The 14,106-nt window shown below is 39.1% G+C and overlaps 1 protein-coding gene across 1 annotated transcript in view; it reads left to right on the top strand.

Moving 5' to 3' along the window:
- col24a1 (collagen type XXIV alpha 1 chain) overlaps window positions 1-14,106 on the top strand; it is an 89,207-nt gene that overhangs the window by 66,531 nt on the left and 8,570 nt on the right. Inside the window, exons 33-47 of the mRNA XM_074668805.1 lie at window positions 36-89; window positions 213-266; window positions 558-611; window positions 1,390-1,443; window positions 1,700-1,807; window positions 2,644-2,697; window positions 2,853-2,960; window positions 3,873-3,926; window positions 4,971-5,024; window positions 5,141-5,197; window positions 7,141-7,194; window positions 8,103-8,156; window positions 9,412-9,465; window positions 10,516-10,569; window positions 11,141-11,248. Of these exons, the coding sequence (XP_074524906.1) occupies window positions 36-89; window positions 213-266; window positions 558-611; window positions 1,390-1,443; window positions 1,700-1,807; window positions 2,644-2,697; window positions 2,853-2,960; window positions 3,873-3,926; window positions 4,971-5,024; window positions 5,141-5,197; window positions 7,141-7,194; window positions 8,103-8,156; window positions 9,412-9,465; window positions 10,516-10,569; window positions 11,141-11,248 (975 nt within the window). The remainder of the gene's footprint in view (window positions 1-35; window positions 90-212; window positions 267-557; window positions 612-1,389; window positions 1,444-1,699; window positions 1,808-2,643; window positions 2,698-2,852; window positions 2,961-3,872; window positions 3,927-4,970; window positions 5,025-5,140; window positions 5,198-7,140; window positions 7,195-8,102; window positions 8,157-9,411; window positions 9,466-10,515; window positions 10,570-11,140; window positions 11,249-14,106) is intronic.

Below are 14,106 nucleotides of genomic sequence, written 5' to 3' on the forward strand. Positions count from 1 at the left end.
TCTGAAGAGTTTAATAATGGTTATTTATCCTGCAGGGACCCAAAGGACCCCCCGGAGAGGCAGGACCTGATGGAGAGCAAGGACCTGAAGTACTTTTCATCCAATGATTAAAACTAATAAACAATTTATAATCTAAAGATTTGGAAGTTTATAACAACATAACTACATATTCAACATGTGTCATGCTCAGTTCCTCCGTCTCGTCTTTGCAGGGCAGACCTGGTGCAGAGGGGGAAGCGGGTGCCATAGGAGAGCCGGGGTCAAAGGTCAGTTCAACCTCACCATATTTTTGTGCAGCCATCCTTCTCACTGTTGCATCATAGAAGTCGTTAGTCATGTGGAGCCTCAGTCCTCACCAGCCTGCAGCAGAGTCAGTGAACTTGCTCAGTCATATCGTACTTGACACAAGAGTAGCCTCAGGTGAAACAACAGCTGACTGTTGACAAGCCGAGCTCCTCCTCAGGTTGAGTTGTTAGTGTAAGCATACACGTGTGCGTGCCCGTGTAAGTGTTTTCTGACCTTGTGACGGCCCTGCGTTGTGTTTTGTGTCCCTGCAGGGGGATGTTGGGCCTCCAGGAGCTGAAGGGGAGCAGGGACAGGAGGGAATACGAGTGAGTGACTGTTAACAAGCTTTTAATCCCTTTCTTCCTTGTGTTTGGGAAAATCTGACTGGATCATTTATTTGCTGCCCTCCAATTTGACGAGAATCCTTAATCTCCGGGCCAAAGAAAGCAGAGTTGTATTTGTCTCATGGATTATATAAATAGATTTTGCATTGCTAGGAACTCATTTTCTGCCCTTTCTACAGGATTACATTTAACAGTCTTTGACAGGGCTGCTTGATCAGCAGTTTTTTCATGGATAAAGGATTAAAAAAAAGATAACTGAATGTCTGAGAAACAAATTGTAGGAATTCTTTATACCTAAATCATTAACTAAATGACACCTATGTAACTAGTTTTCCCTCTTTTTATTCAGCATGTGTAAAAATCATCCGTGATTCAGAACTTTTGGCAAACAAATTCATCCATCAGTAAAATCTGGAAAACTGCAGAAGACTTTCAACCACAGTGATCAGCAAAAGACCTTTTAACAGCTTTGTATAAACCAGAGCCTGATGTCTCATGTCTCTTTTTGTGATATCCAGCTGTTTGACTTTAATGTGCCAATGATTTGGGACACAGCTTTTAACAGTAACAGCTTATTCCAAAAAAGCTCTTTCTCTGTTACGTATCAAGCTATACAATTTTCCTGTAAACTATTACAGGAAAATCAAGCACAGCCTCACATTAAATCCCTTTTATCCTCACTTTTTGATGGCAGGAAGGTAAATAGAGTAAAAATCGACAACAGGGGAAAGATTTTGTTATAAATATTGATGTTTTTCAGGGTCTTCCTGGTCCTCCTGGTGAAGACGGCCCCCAAGGAAAAGATGGACCCAAGGTAAACACAGCAAGACCTTTTCTATATTGTTGTACTTAAGTAATTATAAATAAATCAAGAATGTAGTTCTGATTTCTCGTAAGCCCATATGAAAACAATAGAGGGTGATTTAAGTTTACTGTGCAGGCTTTAGGTTATTTACACATTAGATGTTCATACCAAAAAGAGCAAATGAAGCTTCCTTTATAAGATCTTAATCATCTGCTACTCTGTTCATCTCTGTATGCTGCTTCTTCTGTGTCTATCACAATGTCAGGGCGAGCTTGGCGAGCGTGGGCCAATCGGAGAGCCAGGGGACAAAGGCATCGAAGGAGACCCTGGGCCTCCGGGACCAATCGGAGGGCCTGGAAAACAAGGCTTTCGTGTAAGTTGACTTAATGTAGAAGGATAGCTGAACTATATAACAGCAATATCTTGACTATATTTCAATAATGATAAATGAGAAAACAGTGTGATAGAAATAATGCAATGGTTATACAACAGTAATGTGATAAAGCAGCCTTCAGTGGTCTAACAGTGACACCTAAATTTAAGATCTAAGCTCTGACTCAGAACATGCTTGAATGTAGTTGAAGTAAAAACATGATGGACGGTGGAGTTTTCCACTGAGGTTATTCATGCAGGGGCAGGACGGAGATAGATGGATAATGAGCATGCTTTCCTCTTGGAAAATGCCAAAATCAATCACTCTTGTTGAATTTTCAATTCCTGAAGTAGAAAACAAAGATGTCCTCTATTCAAAAATGCCCATGTATCCCAGTAGGGGTCAGCCTTTACTTTTTGATACTGGGGGAGTGAGAGGATCTGAGCCATGGGTTGCAGACGTTCGGCTCATTGTGATAGGTGTCAGTCAAAGTCTTCTCTAAGTGCTTGTTTGTTTTGAGATACAGATCCTGATGACTTATCTGTTTGGGGGCGGAAAGGTCAGAGGTGTCAGGAAGTCAGAGAGCTTCAGGGCACACATGCTAAGCTCTTAGTGAAAGCAGTTTTCCCCTGTTTGTAATCTAATAAATGTTTTGAAAGACACGTGAACCACAAGCTGAGCTGAAACATGCCGAGAGTAGAAAGTGGAGCACTGAATGGTGTCTAAAGCAATGATGATATCATGGTTTGATCTGTGTGCAGCGTCAGTTTGCGCCTCAGCTTGTGAATTTGATTTGTAATTTGATCGGAAATGATTAAATACATCTCTTGTTTCAGGGACCTGAAGGAAAACTGGGGCCTCCAGGGAACAGAGGACGGCACGGAAAGAAGGTGAGAGCCGTATTTACACACTTCTCCTGCACAGTATGTTTCCATTCAGTCACAAACCAGAACTATCATTTGTATAAAATGTAAAGTTGCTGGTGTTCTGTTATAAACAAGTGACACAGCCCAGCTTTTAAAAGTTAACATTTTGCACTTTCCAGGGAGAAAGAGGTCCTCCAGGTCTTGCTGGCGAGGTTGGCCCACGAGGAGATATCGGCCAACCAGGAGAATCTGGACTGAAAGGCGCCAGGGGAACTCGAGGCCCTCCAGTAAGTTCGAAACCTTGCCTTTGAGAAATCACCTTTTGTGATCAAGTCTCCAAGGATTTTTTATTTTAAATGATCATGACTGTGTGAAAATTCCTAAATCACAGTTTGACGTTTCTTCTTCTTAGCATAAAATCCAGACTTTTTGGGTTAATGTGTTATTTTAGAAAAGATTTTTGGTCACGAATTGCCTTCTGATGTAAAGTTCCTGTGAAAATCTTGTTATGCCAAAAGATTTATACCTCTGTGAGAGAAGAAAAATGTATCACAAAGAGATGGTATAAACCTGAGCCTCAAAATCTCAACGAATGGATGGAAAAGTAACAGAAATGTATAAAATGAAAAAGATGATTTCTTCCCTGAGACTAAAAGGAGCGTTCTTTGAGAAAAAGTGTGAAAGATGGACAAACTTTATCACAAAGAGGAAGGACGCTATCTTATTGGGACTTATTCAAACTTTAATGAACTCCAATAAAAAAAAATTTCTTCAAACTTGATGTGCCCCATTATGTTTTACCTGTTGACTAAATAAAAAATATCAAAAAAAGACAGAAACTAAACTGGTATGGAGCCAAAACACTAAAGTTGTGAAGTAAAGAATAAAGCGTTTCTTAGAACTGTTCTTCAGTTTATAGAGGTCTAAAAACTTGCAGTAAGAGGCTTAAATCTTAGTCCCAGGCCTGAGAGAGGGTTGAAAATCCCAGAGAAGACTTACAGCTTCTTCTCTACAGCGCCACTAAGAACATGCTGTGAGAGCTGTACAGATTTATATCCAGCTATAAAACATCTCTGTCTACAAGGTTCAGTTTGTGTGTGTCTGAAACTACGTTTAAATGTAGCTGAACCAGAGTGGAGAGGCAAAGCAAACAGCAGAAGCACTGATTTACCGTTAACCCGTGTGCATTTCGCTTCCAGGGCCAGCTTGGAGTCATGGGGGTGGAAGGGCAACCAGGACTGGCAGGATACACAGTGAGTTCCTGTTTGTTTTTCTAATATAAATACAATATAATACGTGTTAAATTATGTGCAGTAACAGACTCAGACCCACATGCTGTGTGAGTACATTTACCCACTGGACACATGCCAAAGATGAGTGAAGTGAACTTAGCTTGTTCAAGTTTTGGCTAAACACATCAAACCACAAGGTTTATGAGAGTCTTTTACAAAAGAAAATTTGTTTTATTTTTATTTTTATTTTTTTTCGTATTCTTTCTTCATTGAAGAGCAGTCACTTTACAATCATTAGTTAACTGTTGAATTCAACAAGTATAGTAGTATAAAAGGGGAAACGTGCCCGATATTTTTCCAACATTTTTTCTCTTCAATTTTTTTTTTTTTAACAACTTAAGAGATACAACAAAACATGGGAAGATTCCATTTTACATTTACAAAAAAAAGGAAACAGAGAGCAAGCCATAGATAAAATAATAATTAAACTGCACCTTCTGTCTGCACTGATTTTTGAGGATGTGCACAGCCAATGCACCAAACCCACGCTGGTGACAAGCTGCAGCCATCATGCATTCGAGTCGCTAACAACAAACATATCTCCAACTTTCAATTTCCCCTCACTCTTTACCGTTCATTATCAAGCAAATGCAAAGTAGGAGGAAAAAGCAAAGACCAGAGGTGGAATCGGACATGGTGAAGTCAACAAGTGATTTTTCCTGGCCTCTCCACAGCCTGGTACATGGCAACTCCAGTGGGTTCTAGTTGCATAACCCGAACAGGGCACCTTGAGTTCATGTAGCCTTTTTCTGTATGTGTTTGCACGAAGGCTTCCTGACTCATTCCTAGTTGACTCAGCTCGTTGAGGGATGTCTGAGTCTTTGCCAGAACCTCCATCCTGAAGTGACAGAAAGGAGGAGTCTGCCTTAAAAGAGCTGTGTTTACATTAAACACGTCAGATTAATACGCTGACAGCTGAGTTCATGTTTCCCAGAGAAACAAGCTGTTGCTGGTAGAGAGGAACGGCTGCTTCTATAGGTGCAATAATCAGCTTTCCTTTTTTAGGGACACCCTGGCAAGCCTGGGCCTGCTGGACCACCAGGGCCTAAAGGTGAAAAGGTAATATGATACCTGAACTAACCTGAGACGGAGCTTCTGGAGTTTGGTTTGATGTACTTCTGTTTAATGAGGCTGCGTCTTCATCTGAGTCTTTTCTTGTGTTTGTTACATTCCAGGGTTATCCAGGCGAGGACAATAAGACCCCAGGACTGCCAGGGCCCTTAGGTGAACCAGTAGGTCTTGCCTTCCTTTAAACTCTCCTTCCTGATCCCCAGCACCCCTCTTACTTACTCTCAGCCGATTACAGATCAGATTGTATAAATTAATCTTGCACAAAGTATATTAATTTCTCTCCCTACCAGATTGACAATAATATATCAGTGTTCTGTGCTGAAACCTGTCGTGCATACAGACCCTGATTATCTACCTGTGTGGTTCAGATCTTTTCTGTTCATTGCACATTTACAAACCAGCGCATAGAAGGTTTAGCGAAGGTTTCACACGTCAGCATAAAACTTAATCTGAGCTTTGTTTGTGTTCTGATATTACCCATAAGAAGAATTTAGGTCTTAATATGAGACCATGCAGAACACAAATGTTTCATTGTGTTAAGATAAAAAATGCTTCTCAGACACACCAGGTTCGTCACTTTTGTTTTTAATTAGGACAGAGTGTTGGTGAGGGATGCCATTCACCCTAAGTTACCTTTTAGTATAAGAGTGATTCTATAATTAGGGCAACATTTCAGGTATGCAAAAAGGTGAAAAAAATATGTGCTACTCCTAAATATCTAACTAAAAAAAAAAATTGGAGCATGATTTTATCAGCTGTGTTATGGTCCAAAGTTGTGACTATTTTTCAACATAAATCCATATTATACTGAATTTGGAGTTATTCAACATTTTTGTGTGAGACTACACTCTCTAGAAATGTCCCTCCTCATTTATATCACAGTTTGGACAAAATTTAAAATAATCATGGGTAACACGGTTGACATTTTCTCAATTTTTTGGCTCTTGTGCTAACTGCAGACCTTGACCATGCCACCACCTGACCTCCATCACCTCATATTTCCGTGCATTTTCTTCACAGTTTGGTCTCTTTAACATCTAAAGTAAGAACAGCAGAAAATATTGATAACACAGTTGATGGAAAATTAATGCGCCCCATGTACAGACAATCATTCTGATTAAATATTGATGAAGAGGAGTTAAAATATGCCACACGTTTTTCATGGTTCCCACCAAAAAGGATGTGACCTCAACTGATTTAAGTCATGTGACTTTGGAGCAAACCATTGCTGATTTATAGGTTTTTTTTCAATGGGTAACACAGTTGACACTGATTTCTCGAACACAAAAAAATGAATTATTTTATCCATAAAAAAATATTAAAATAGTTTTTAAAACACCTTTGCCATGTTTTAATGATAATTTTGAACAAAAACGTGTATTCTAGTACTAATTTTGAAGAGCTAACTTGACATTTGAGAAATTTGGCAGCACAAAAACTGCAAATTCCAACACATGAATTGCATTTTAAGCTAAATGAATGATGAAACCTGTTAACTTTCTGTATTAGATAAAAGTGAAATATCAGCCAAATGACCCACTGTAACTTGGTCATTGCTTGAAATTAATATTTAATGGAATTGATAAGTAAACCCCATTGACATTAAATGTGCCCCTAATTATAGAGTTGGTCATTAAACACTTCCATGAAAACAAAGTCACTCATTGGCTGAGTTGAAAAGAGGATCAGGTCGTATCATAGAGTCAAAGGAAAGCTTACTGTAGTACAGTAACAAATACACACAGTAGACGCTAACACTGCTATCAGGGTAACTGGGCATCTACATCCATAGATACCAGCTTTCTATTGGAAGGGCAACATTTGTTACATCATGGCATGAGCAGTACAATGGCAGCCTCTGTCCGTCCCAACCAACAAAGACTGAAAGTTATGTACAAAGTGAAATCACACTTTCCGTTTTGACTCCTTTAAAGATTAGGATTTAAACGTTGAAACTTAAGTACGTGTTTCATGTGTTGGCTTGAGAAATCACTCTGTCTTTAAGAAGCCCCTGGACTCAATAGGAGCTTTGTGGGTATAAATGCTGGCATGCATAAACATCCAACATGTGTGTGTTCACGTGTGTGCGTTTGTGTCTACACAGGGGCCTACAGGAGAAAGAGGAGAGCGTGGAGAGCCAGGGGATGAAGGATATCAGGTAGACAACGGCTTTGAATCAACCACAGACGTATCACACAGTCACCACTCAGTGTCTGTCTACATGTTGTTGTTCAAACTCTTTTGATGCTCCATTAAACGCCGCTCTGCTCTCTAAGGGTGGTAGACCACACATGTTGGATTACTAAATTCCCTGCAGTAAGGCCAGGGAAATCTGTTGTTTTTGTCACTCCAGGCCTTGAGTTGGGGAAGAATCCTTTGCTCGCCAAAAGCAGATGCACACATGTACACAATTAGGGTGAAAGCAAGTTGATATATGGCTTACTTTATTTTGAAACATTTACGTTAGGCTTTTGAGGAATTGACAAATGTTTCTCTGAATGAAAACTGTGTGAATAAATAAATTCAAAAGTGATTTAATAAGTTGTGAAAATGAAAAAAACCTGCCAAACACGTCAGAGGCCTGACCTAAACTCTTTGATTGTTTGTGATTTTTACAAACGGTTTGAATTTGTTAAGCTTATTTAGTCTTTCAGCACTAAATCTGATGTTTGGGCTACTTCTGTCAATGCTTGTAGGTGCAGTTCTGCAAAATCAGACAATAAAATTTATTCACTTCTCATAAATACTGACATTGAAATTGACATTCTCATCTTTCCAAAGTCATAAAAGCTGTTCATGTAGTTTGACAATTAAAATTTGCTCCATATGACTCAACCACAGCCTTAATTTGAGAGCTGAGCTTAAAGATATTGTTGACTTGCCTTTTACAAAACATTAAACTTGGCTTAAAAACTTTGTTGTGTTGTTACACATCTTTTCCATATTTGGATGAGAAGACATAGAAGATATCTTTTTTGAGGTTACTGTTGCGTCTCCATTCATGTCTTTGTCAGTAAACATGTGAACATTGAAGAAGAACTAGAGACAAAATGTTATTTATTTCAGGGCCATATCGGTACTGTGGGACCTCGTGGAGCTGTTGGACCACAAGGCCTACCAGTAAGTCAGTAAATATCTGTTATATTATGTTATATTAACCTCTGCCAAGGAGGTTGTGTTTTTGGGAGAGTTTGTTTTTTTCTTTGTTTGTCTGTGAACAACATAACTCAAAAACTAACAAACAGATCTTGATGAAATTTTCAGGAAATGTTCAAAATGGGATAAGGAAGAAATTATTAAATTTTGGAGGTGATCTGGATCACCGTTAGGATCCAGGATTAATTTAAAGGATTCTCTATCATTGTGAGAGAGACAAGGTCATCATAATTTCTGACAGATGTAAAAGTATGATCCAGAAAATATTTTGGATACAAATATCTGGAATATGAAATATGTGCTGGGTTATCATCATTTTCAACACTGTCAGGAAACAAATTATCGTACAAACCTGCGACTAACACCAAATTGTAGCAGACAGTCTGCTGAAAGGGAGTATAACATTAAAGTAGGACTTAAGTATTGGTGACAATCACAATATGATTGGTGGAGGTCTATGCTCTCTGATTGCTTTATATTTTAGCTTTTAGGTTTAAATAATCTGTTATTTGTATTTTTTTAAACAATATTTTTATTCTTTTTTCAAGTTTTATAATGAAAGATGAACAAATAAAGTAAATGACATTACACATAAAAACATAGATCAAAATACAAACATCCGCACTCACACCCATTCATACTAAGCATATTTATCAATGTATATAGCTAAACATCATGTACATATATTCCCATAAGCACACAAATATATACATACATTTATACACAAACCTATAAGCACATATAAATACATCCATACATATGCAAACAGACAGACAAGACCAAACTATAACAGTAACTGTGGTAATGCAAGTCAGTCTTTCCAATCTGATGCTCTCCAGTTGTTCTTTTATCCATATTTTTATTAAAGGAGCTTCAGTGCTCTTCCAATTTAAGGCAATAGCTCTCCTAGCATGAAACAGTCCAAAGTCCAACACTTCAATCTGTAACTTTGTATATCTGTTAGTTGTTTTAAACAACATTCAACATTGATGAGGAGGACTGAAAGTGTTTGAAAGAAGCTGAGTGGAGGTAGATGTTAAAAAAGTTGAGTTGGATTAACAGGGTACTTGAGTAATACATGAAGCCAGCTCCATCAAGAGTAATTTATATTTTTATTCCAATATCTAAATAATCGTAAACACTCCTTTTTGTGTATACTGCTGAAATTTTGCTCTTCTCATTGAGTTTTTTGATTCACCATTTGTTCTTTGTTTTCCAGGGATCTCCGGGCCTTTCTGGAGAACCAGGCCCAATAGGAGAGACTGGACCCCCGGTAAGTTCATATTCATCTCCTAAAAAATGCCAATAAACATCTACATACATTGATTTACTTTTACAACATGTCATTTGAAAATATTAAAATTTGACCTTTAACCTGCAAGAGAGATGAGATGAGAGATGAGCTTTTCAACAGTCAAAAGTTTATGCCAAAAGTCTATTTTCATGAAAAGAGATTTAACTCTGAGCAAAGCAGGAAAAAAAAACCTGTATTGTTTAGTTACTGCCAGCAGGGCCTGGTTGAGTTGTGCTTCATGTATAAATAATGTGGTGGATGAAGAGAAAATACTTCTCTTAGTGCCAAACCAGAGACGACCACAGATATTTGGCCAAAGCATTTCGTTTTTATTTTTCACCTGTTACCCAGTGAGTGTGCCAGGACTGAGACTTGAAGCATTTTGTGGCATCAGAGGATCTGCTGTAGTTTGGTAAAAAAGAGTCCTCCTGAAGCCACTTCTTTCTTGTTTCTTTTGAGCCTGTCTCTGGCTTTGTGTTTGCATTATTTAATTTCTCCTCCAAACCAACTGTGAGCGTCCTTGATCCATTTCCAAACAGTGTTTTTAACACCAAAATATTCACATATTTCCAGACACTTCCACCAGCTTCCTTCCACATGTGAAACAGCTCGAACGTATGATTGATTATGTAACCAATTCAAATTTATGGAAGTATTTTCTGAGTGTGAACAGTGTCGTCATGTGTAACATATAGACCCATCTGTTTCAAAACATCCACAACACGAGAGTCTGCCAAGAGCTATGGAAACTTGAAGGTTCTACTGTGTCTCTGTTTCAAATTATCAGCTTTGATGAAAATCTTTTTTGGACTGTGAATACACAGCTTTCACCGTCAGGCCTCAGAGAGAAAATATGGAGTAGAAAAACATTGTTTCAAGGACAGATGTGTCAGTGTTTTTAACATTCTTATTCGGACACACAGATCGTTCTTTTTCGACAAATACACGAGGAGCAACTACGCCACAAAACCCTGTGTGTTTTTACAAACGCTCATGTATGTTTTAATCTTCATGCTTGTGTTTATTCAGGGCACTGCAGGAAAGAAAGGAGCAAGGGGACTGATCGGAGCTCCTGGAATTGAAGTGAGTATCACACTGACAGAAACAGCAGCAGCAAACTCAGTTATCTTGTGTTGATATCATAAAGATCAAAAGTGGAAAACAAAGACTTGCACATGGCTTTGGTAAATTCAAAGAGTTCAAATTAAGTCCGCTATAAAGCTTTAATCTAAATCATGCAGCAACACAACACAATGCACATGTCCATCTGTTAGTGGAGGTCGAGAACAGGACATCAGATAGCTCTTAATTCTCTTTGTTTTATTTAAATCTTCTCAGAACTCCAGATGGGTGGACTCCACTGCTTCAGGATAAGCCCAGCATCAGTCAATCATGTTTAGAAGTGCTCTCAACTGGCTTTCTTTAAAGTGCTCAAATAATTCAATACACAACCAGCAAACTTTCCTCTTCTGTAACTGATAAAACCAAAAATCTTGGCGATGTCTTTGTGCTTTTTTGGGAATGCATGTCTTAATCCAGAGGGAAAATAAAAGTGTTAAAACCTGGTTTTGTTAGAATAATCAAATTGTGTTTTTAAATAACTCGCAAACTGGGAATAACCTCGAGTGTGACTGTCACTGTTTGATTTTTCAAGGGGCCGATGGGTTTGCCTGGTCTCCCAGGGATGAAAGGTTACCCAGGGTCAGATGGTCCACCAGGACTGACCAGCCTGCCAGGATTTCCAGGAAAACAAGGACGGCAGGTAATAAGCGTAGCAGATAAGTAAAACAAGCAGATAAATGAGGAGTTTCGTGTGTTTGCTTGACACTGCATCGTATGAGGGCAAGATTATGAACTGAAAATCCAGCATAATCACTTCAAATAACAGCGGGAACAGTTGTTAGGAGGTCTGATTTATCTGCAGTCTGAACTAAGCCTATTTGGCTGACTCTGCGTGCTCACAGGAAACCAGTTATATGCTTTGTCTCAGAATATTCTTGGTCAGCACTGTAAATGTGGGTCACGAATGAGACGGGAGATTAACTTACATAACTGAACTTTGAGGATGAAATTTCATTTACTGTACTCAGCCGTTATTGAGGCTTTAATCTGCACAGCAGACTTGTGGTCACATTTGAAGGCTTAAAGAACGATACACCCTCTTTGTCTTTTTACTTCTTGTGCCATTAAAGGGAAGTTTAATCTTTATTGCGCTGAGAAAGTCATTTTTGTTCAACTGATTTAGATTCTAGATGCTGTTGCATAAAACTTGAGTTTTTTGCTTTCCCCAGGAGTTTCCATATCAACTTCAGCCCATTCAGCCGTACTCACTGAACTTTTGCCATATTATTCCTGAAGCAGACGCATCATTTGATGTGACTGCACCTGGAGGCCGTCCTTCTGCGTGTAGTTTTAATCCAGACACACACTGCTTTGATTGACAAATCGTGGAATATCTTGTTTGATTTGATTGGCGACTTCTGGTTACCACACAACGGGTTTATCCAAACAAGTGTGCAGCCAGAGTGTATTGGGATTTCATGCATGAATGTCCTCTTTTTATTCTGCCAAGAATTGGAACGCCAAGTCTCTTCTGCCTGTCTTTCATTTACATAATGTTGTTTTGTAAAAGTCTGGTTAGTCTAATATTGGATTTTGTCTTTTTTATTTGTCCAAATAATGAGATTCCCCTTTAGCCAAGTGAGTCTCATAACCTTGCCCCTAAGTTCCCACTAAATGCTCTCTGGAGTGAATAAAGCCCTATACTTACCTGTATGTTAAACCTGTCTCATATTTGAGCTGCAGTAAACATTATTTTTGATTTTAATAGTTCAATAGACACCATAATGAAATCAAATATAGGGTCTGCAGGAATTTTTGTTACTTGTTTGTCCTCCTTCTTGGCTCAGTGCCAGCGGCAGCACACACCCACAGCCTCTGATCACATCTAGTAGCTCAGCAACCACCTGTAGCATTGCATTTCTTCGTGGGAGAGACTCCAGAGACGTGCACCTCACTTTGCATGTTAGCACATGCTAATCACAGGTATTTGACACATACCTGGTTAGCATAAAGCTAACTTGTGTTGCTCTTTATCCCGAGCTGCTTTCCAAGTTCCTGAAAGCAAGTGAAAGTCGATCCAAGCGTCACCCTGCTTTAGCAAAAAGCTTTATCAGTCTCACGTTTTGTTTCTCTTTGGTTGTGCTTTTCTTTCTCTGTGCTTTGCCGCTATCATAGCCACTCACGATAGCTTCTTCCACTCGCTAATCAACATGCAAAGTCACTTGTGCACTAGGCACGCTGTGATTGGCTGAAGTGACCACACTTACTCTCTGCCCAGACACATTCTGAAACAACAGAAACATCAACAAACAGGCTGAGGAGAGGGTTTTAGGCAGACGCAGACACTGACACACATGTATAAAGGCCCAGAAGTGTCAGTTGAGCAGGATTATTCCTACAGCTGACATTTTATTTTTCTTTAAGGTTTCATTTTTTATGCTCCTGGTGTGCATCAAATGTCCCCAAAGTCAAAATGTTTTTTTTTCATTCCGATAAGTAAATGTTTGCTTCTGTCGTTGTTTTTGTACATGCCTACAAGTCGAGGTACCACCAAAAGTCAGGGTCCTTATGAAAGCTTCACAGCAGCTCTGACACAATAAATATTTATATTCTGTGACATGTTTTTGTTTCTGCTCTCAGTTCTGCACCCGGTCAGAGCTCACTGTTGTCTCACCATAATGGGCCCCTGCCCCCCTGTAACGGATAACGCTTACAGAGATCTATGTGTCTGAGACACTGGCCCAGAAGGGTCAGTTTTAATTACGTCCCAGTGGGATTTTAATAAGCTCAGCAAGACAGCGTCCTCTTATGCAAGAGCTTCCAAACATCTGCAGGTTGGTGCCTCACTCAGTTAGCCTTCTAAGGCAAGACTTCAAACTGGTTATTCAGTGTGATCGAGGAACAGAGGCAACATATGTGAGGCGACGACCCACTCAATCTGTTATTCTAATATCATGCGCTCCCTTCTGCCTTACCACACTGCTGATGGAGCAGGAAACCGCTGTGGTCTGCGGTGTGAGAGCGAGAGCAACTCAGTGACAGGCAGTCAGTTTTATGGGCACGCTCAGGGAGCACACTGTCAAGAAATATTAAAACCTAGAGAGGCCGGCAGACTTCAGCGCTGTGCTGTACAACCGTTACTGTACAAAGCGTTAAGAAGTGAAATGAACTACAAATAAAAAATTAAAAGAAATGAATTCATGAATTGATTGCCATATTTTTTGCAGATTTGCTAATAGCATTACCATCCACTTTTGCAAGACATGCATTGCTGTCTTAATAACTCTTTTCAGGTTATCTCCTCAGAGTTTATTTTTAAAAAATGAGTCCCCAAATGAGTTAACAATAAGGGGTTAAATTGTTTCTATAATGGGCAAAGACTGTCATACAAAAAGACTGTTTGTTTCATTTGTTGCTCTGCGACCAATAGTAATGCTCAGGACTTGTGGTGCAAAACACTAAGAAACCATTGAGGTTCCTGAAGATTTCTAAAATTTGGAAACAAACTTATTAAATTGTTATTTTCATCGTGTTATTCAGCTTTTTTTCTTACTTTAT

Source organism: Halichoeres trimaculatus, unplaced genomic scaffold, assembly GCF_033239565.1.
Source record: "Halichoeres trimaculatus isolate MK-OKI-2021-1 unplaced genomic scaffold, fHalTri1.1 fHalTri1_scaffold_4, whole genome shotgun sequence".
NCBI lineage: Eukaryota > Metazoa > Chordata > Actinopteri > Labriformes > Labridae > Halichoeres > Halichoeres trimaculatus.